At 53.6% G+C, this 7,129-nt stretch overlaps 1 protein-coding gene across 1 annotated transcript; it reads right to left on the minus strand.

The window, feature by feature from the left end:
- Positions 1-2,147: 2,147 nt before the first annotated feature.
- TRUGW13939_00001 (uncharacterized protein) lies at positions 2,148-6,758 on the minus strand (the record flags this gene model as incomplete). Its single annotated transcript, XM_035483216.1, has 1 exon — positions 2,148-6,758. The coding sequence occupies one exon, from the start codon at positions 6,756-6,758 to the stop codon at positions 2,148-2,150; it is 4,611 nt and encodes a 1,536-aa protein (XP_035339109.1).
- Positions 6,759-7,129: the final 371 nt, after the last annotated feature.

The following is a 7,129-nucleotide window of genomic DNA, read 5'->3' on the forward strand; positions in this document are numbered from 1 at the left end:
CTAACCCTAACCCTAACCCTAACCCTAACCCTAACCCTAACCCTAACCCTAACCCTAACCCTAACCCTAACCCTAACCCTAACCCTAACCCTAACCCTAACCCTAACCCTCCTTTTCCTTTCCCGTTCACTTCTCTCTTTCTCTTTTTTCTACTCCATATACTTGCCTCTCGCTGGGGTAACCACTGGATTATACTCCTCGCACCATCATTGGTAACCCTAACCCTGACCATGATCGACCCCTCTTCCTAACCCTGACCGACACCCTTTCCTTTTATTTTCCATTTCCCCGTCTTTTTCTTCTGCATCGATGCTGGTCCACACTCTTCGCGGTCTTTCTGACAACCCCGAATCTGGCCCCGTGCACCATCATTGGCAACCCTAACCCTGACCTTTTCCTTTTCTCTCCTTTTCTTTTCCTTTTCTTTTCCTTTTCTTTTCCTTTCCTTGTCTTTTTCCTGTTCTTTTCCATTCCTTTTCTGTTCTCTGTCTTTCCTTTTCCTTCCCTATTCTTTTTCTTTGCCTTTTCTGTCCCGTTCCTTTCTCTCTTATATTCCTTTTCCTTTGTTTACTTTTCCTCTCTTTCTCTGTCTTTTTCTGTTCTTTGTACTTTCGTCCTTCTCTTCTGGTTACTGTGTATAATAACCTTTTTGCCGGTAAAATCATGATATTGTACCTCTTATACCATCATTAATAACCTGAACCCTGACTCTCTCCATTCTATCTCTGGTACGATCATTGGTAATCCTAACCCTGACTGCACTGTATTACTACTTGGTCTGTTTTTCCATCCTTTCTGCCTTTCCTATCCTTCCTATCTTTTCGGCTTTTTTGCTTTATCTACTTTCTCTGTTGTTTCACTTCTGTCCTTTTTCTTTATTATATATAACTGCCTCTCGCTGGGATCACTGCCGGATTGTGCTCCTGGCACCATCATTGGTAACCTTAACCCTGACCTTTTCCTTTCCTTTTCCTGCCTGTCCGACCTTTCCTGCTCTTTCAACCTTTCTAATTTTTTCTGTCTTTCTGGTCTTTTCTACTTTTTATATTTTTCTTCCTGTTTGTGCTATTCCTATTCTTTCATTTCCGTCTTTCTTTTTTTTCTATTATATATAATTGTTTCTCATGGGGATGACAACCGCATTGTGCCCCTTGCACCATCATTGGTAACCCTAACCCTGGCCACCATGGGCCCCTCTCCCTAACCCCAACCGATACGTCATCCTCTCTCTTTCCTTTTCATCTTCTCCTCTGCTTCTCCGAACTCGTCATGACACTCTGCCGTCTCCCCGATGATGCCTCAATTGGGCCCTGTGCACCATCATGGGTAACCCGAACCCTGGCCTTGGACAACGATGTCCCTCTTTGCAACACTCTCCTTTCCTTTCTTTCTGGTCTTGCCATTTCTTTTTCTCGCTTTCTTTTGGTATTCTGTTATATATATATTATCTATGTCGATCTGTGTATATATATATCACTCTCTTGATTCAATATTCAAAATATATATTCCTCGGACTGGTTTATATTGACATCTGTAAATATATATAATCACTGAATAATGCTTTTATTGATCTGGTAAAACCCCTGCTTCATGCGTGTATATTCTATGCCTTCCTATTGAACTTTCTGTCTCATCCATGTATATACCTGATCTGGGTTCTGATAATCTACCTGATCCTGATGCATCTATGCAAATATTTGGAACTGCCTTGACCGTCATGCGGGCCTATGCCTACAAACCTCTGCTTGACCGTCATGCGGGCCTATACCTACAAACCTCTGCTTGACCGTCATGCGGGCCAATGCCTACAAACCTCTGCTTGACCGTCATGCGGGCCTATACCTACAAACCTCTGCTTGACCGTCATGCGGGCCAATGCCTACAAACCTCTGCTTGACCGTCATGCGGGCCTATGCCTACAAACCTCTGCTTGACCGTCATGCGGGCCTATACCTACAAACCTCTGCTTGACCGTCATGCGGGCCAATGCCTACAAACCTCTGCTTGACCGTCATGCGGGCCTATGCCTACAAACCTCTGCTTGACCGTCATGCGGGCCAATGCCTACAAACCTCTGCTTGACCATCATACGGGCATTTTGTGCTTATGGAACCTCCTCTATTTCTATATTATTGTGGTGTATGTATCTACATATGGCTTATGATTGAATTGGAATCCTCACTGCTCTCGACATCTACCTGCATCGTATCGTCGACCCATGAACACATCCACGTCATCTCTTCTACCAACCCACTACGCTCCTCTCCACGTTTTCCAAACTTCCGCTGAAAATGACGAATCAACGCGGCCTGGTTCTCATGGGGGACCCCTCCCCCGGGCATCTGCGCCAACCGCCGCTCCCATGCTGGCTGGATCACCTCCCGCATCGGTCCATGCAACAACTGCGCCATGGTGTGCGCCGCCGTCTCCAAATATCGACATGCTTCTTTGGTACGCTGATATCCACCATGATCGACACGAACCCATCGTGGACATATCCACTGCGGCGAATGGCACTGAAAACATACCGCATAATCCTCATACCCGTTCCTCCCATCTTCGCGTTGATTCCCGGTCACCTTGCGGATGGTCTCCTCGATCCACGCCGCCGCCTGTTGGCCTTCGGCCCGGGGACATTGATACGTGAAATGCTCGCTGGGTGCCTCGTGCATCGCGCAAATCCGGCATCGTCCCACCCACCGGTCAAAATGCTCCCGGATGGAATCCACCGTTCGCGCCTCACGCTCGATGTGTGATCGTAATTGCTCCCATGGCTCGTTGTATCCTCTCCGCCGGGCATGCGGCATTGTCACCATGGTGAATGCCTCGCTTAACTTTCGTTTCGGGGACCGCGCCGGTGCCGGGACTGGTGATCTGGCCTGGACCTGAACCCGCCTGGCCGGTGATATGGCCGGGGTCTCACTCTGCGTGGTCGGTGATGTGGCCTGCGTCTCAACCGGTATGGCTGCCGCACAACATCCATCACACGCCGCTTCACCCTCCTCGCACTGCTGCCGCTGGTACCCATCCACCTCCCCATCCAAATATGGATCGAACACGCCTCGTCGACATGGCTGATCAATGTACCGCTGTACCTGCTCCAATGCCCGCAATGATCCCGCATCTCGATCGGTCACTGGGTCCCCCCATCCACCACCACTACCGTCCAAAACCATCACCGCCGTGCTGCCCTGCCCATCTCGCCCGGCACGCCCACTCTCCTGGGCATAATCCAACAACGATCGGGGACGCCCAACGTGGATCACACACCGGATGTCGGGGATATCGATGCCCATGCCTAATGCACTGGTGGCCACGATGACGCCGCTGGGCGTCTGTCGGAATGTGCTCAACATCCCGGCTCGATCAATCGTGTGGGAATGGTATGCACCGCATCCCAATGCCTCCGCGACCTGCTCCGTCTGGTGCCGGCTGTTGGCGTACACCACCACCTTGCCGGGCGAATATCGCGGGATCTCCTGTTCAATCCACGCCATGATGGCCGCTCCCACGTCACCACGTCGGCCATGCTCCTGCGGCCGCGCAATGCGGACCACCCGATATGCAATGTTGTGACGACTGGTACGCGCGCGGATCCAATGCACGGTGCTGGGGGGGAAATACATCCGCTGGCACAATCGCTCCTCGTCCTCTCGGGGCATCGTCGCCGTCAACAACAACATGGGGGCACGGTACCGGACCAACTGCCCCAACTGCGTCATCGACTTGCGGAAATCGTACTGGTCGTGCAATGCGATGTGGCATTCATCGATCACGATCCGGTCCAACTGGCCGGTGAACTGCTTGCGGTTTAAAAACGTGCTGAATGTTTCGTCACGTACGGCGGACTCGGGCGTGATTAACACAATCGATGCACCATCGGCGGGTTGCCGGTTGTTCCATGCGACACATTGAATGTCTAATTCCGCGCATCGACGCTGTAAATCATCTCGTAACGACACCAATGGGATGATAACGACCGTCGTGCCACCGCGGGCCATCCATGCCGGCAACATGAACAACAAACTCTTGCCACCACCGGTGGGCATCACGCCGATGACCGGGCTCTGTCCTTGGATCACGGCCTGCACAATCTGCTTCTGTGGCCCGCGAAATGCGGCGTCCGGTCCCATCATGTCGCGCAACGCCTGGTCGACATCCATGCGCTGCATCCGCTGCCACCGTTCCTCCCGGCTGCGCTGCGCCTCGTCCGTGAACCACGATGTGCTGGATGCTGGGGGCGCGCTAAATGGATCGGCATCCGGGTCGGACGGCGGCTGGCATGATGCAAACCCTAACCATGTATGCCAATCCTGACTGCTACCACGATATCGTTCTCGCATGGACGCCATGGCGCCAAACAACTCGCGGCTCTCCCGGGCGTATATGCCACCGGCCGTGTGTGGATCATGCCCGGCCTGACGATCGGCGGCATCGGCCAACAATTGCACCTCGTCCATGGCCTCGGGGTCGTCTCCATCATCCGCCGCAAATCGATATTTGTTGCGTAAATACCGCCGGCTGATGGCAATCGCAACCTCACGATATGATGCAATGTGCAATGATTGACCGCGCAATCCCATGGCACTCTCGCGCTGCAATATGTGTCGTAATCGTTCGGAATTCCATTTCGCTTGGTGTGGGTGGGCGGTCCAAATATGGCTGGACACCTGGTCCCGTTGATATATATTTCCACTGACCACCCGCTCGAACGGCTGCACCAACCACAAATACCACACTAATAACTCACCCACCTCGCGTGGTAAATATCGATGGATGATCTTAACGTCGCCGCTCAATTGGTAACCCTTGTGGTACTGCGCGACCAATACCACCATGCCATCCTCGATAAACATATTACGGATCCCACCCATGGGACTGTTCTCGTGCCGGATGCTCAACAACTCGGGGGCCCGCGCCGGTTGACCCCATGTGAACTGGATGGCCACCAACAACTTCTCTAAAAACGCAGTGATCCGGTTCTGATACGCCATCCATCGCGCCGGATGAAACCCTTGCCCGTCGGCCTGGATGAATCGACGCCGCACGGCTGGGTCCTGACGGATTCGATGCCACATCCAATGCTCCCCATCCACGGGCCATTGCGTTCGGGTGTCCTGTAAAAAACTCCATCGTGCCTGGTTATTGCTGGGGTCGTCATACAAACGGTCCCATGGAATGGCTGGCACGGCGTCGGACGGGCATCCTAATATGTCGTCGATCAATATCCGCCGCGCGTCCTGGACCACCGCGTGCACCATGCCACGAAACTCATTCATGGTGAACTGCCGGTCCTTATAACATAACTCGTCCCCATTCTGCCACTGTACATGGCCGGCGCTGGTCGTGTTGTAATGGATCTTCAACCCATATGTGCGCAAATCCAACATCCATTGCGTGGGGCCTTGCGATCCGCGCACCATGAACCGATCCATCATCTGGGTCACCCACTGCAAACATCCTTTGCGGCCTGGCGAACTGGGTGGCGGCGATCCACCATATGCGCTGTCCCAATCCGTGTGGTCCATGGAACTGGGCAACTCGGCCGCATCCTCCTCCTCGGGCTCGTCACTCAATTCGACGGCTTTCTTCACCACCATGAACCGCGCGACCTTGATCACTCGCGATAAAATGGGCGGGTAATCCTCGGGCGTACGGAAACCGCCCTCACGAACCCCCAATACGGCTGCGGCACACACTAATGCGCTGTCGTACTCCCGTCGGGTGATGCGCTGGTTCAACAATTCGATGCAAAAATCCAAACACGCCCGCTCCACGGGGCTCAATGGCGGCACGGTGATGTTGCTGGCTTCCTCCTCATTCTCCGGGGGGCGCTCAATATCAAATATGGCATCCACATCAACCGTTCTCCCCATGGCCGTCTCCTCCATCGTCTTCTCTATCCCGTCACTCCTATCATTGAAAAAATCGGGTTCGTTGCTGTCCACGGACAACGAATCAATCGACATGGTGTCTCTCTCCTCCTCCTCCTCCTCCTCCTCCTCCCCCTCCTCTTCCTCCTCTTCCTCCACCCACGGTGCCCGCGTGGCCCCGGATCGCGTGATCACCTTACCCTTGCTCACCTGGCGGGTGGGTGGAATCCGCACCGCGTCGACCAACCGCTCCCATGCCATGCGCTGTCGTCGCGTGAATCGATACGGGGGACTGGTCCACTCGTGCGGCTGCTGCGTACGCCAAAAAAACATCAACATCTCCTGCCACGGCCGCACCTGCTTCACGATTGACTCCTCATCCTGGTACGCCTCTAACGGGGTGTACCGCGTCTGATGCTGCTCGGTCCGGATGGCTTCCAACCGCACAAACACCCCAATCTGGTGAATCACGGACAACTGGCTGATCGTGGCCAACCGCGCCATGGCCGTCCAAATGGCGTGGGCTTCCGGCTCGATGGACGGCTGGCCGTCGATATCCGCGGGGGGTGGGCTCACACTCTGTATCAAATCGGGGATGTCGAACTCCCCCAAATACTTCACCCACTCGGTTCGCCGTAACCACGGGTTGGCCTCGTCGACCTGGCCGGCCTGGATCTTCCGATCCGCGGCCTCCTGCACGCTGCGCCAATGCGCCTGCATGTTCTGGATTAACGTCTCGCACGCATCACCGTCGGGGGCCACGGCTTCATCCGTCTCGGGAATAATCGCAAAATACTGCGAGTTGGCCTTGACGGGAAACAACCGCTGGCATTGAACGGGACGGCATGCCTGGTCCTGCTCGTGCTGAATCTGTTTCTGCTCCATGTGGGTAGGCTGTCCAATCTTTCAGATCCAGGACCACTGATAATGCTTGATCCAATACTGCCACATAATAGGCATGGTAGTGCATATATATTAGCACGAATAGGAACTCAATTGACATCAATATCCATCAACAAACGCGACCAACTGTTGGATCACTATGGTCCGGATAGCCGGGATATTCAACTCAATCAGATCATGCGCGATATTAGGCCATGTACAAACATCATCGGCCAATGTGACGCACATGATAGTAGACACATAACGGTGCGCGCAACGCAAATGCGTTTCAATCTAGCTAGGCCACACGGCATGGCGACACTCCCGGCATACCACAATAGGAAACTCCTCTAGTTACTCGAAAAACGTGTTAT

This window comes from Talaromyces rugulosus, chromosome I, assembly GCF_013368755.1.
Source record: "Talaromyces rugulosus chromosome I, complete sequence".
In the NCBI taxonomy this organism is placed as follows: domain Eukaryota; kingdom Fungi; phylum Ascomycota; class Eurotiomycetes; order Eurotiales; family Trichocomaceae; genus Talaromyces; species Talaromyces rugulosus.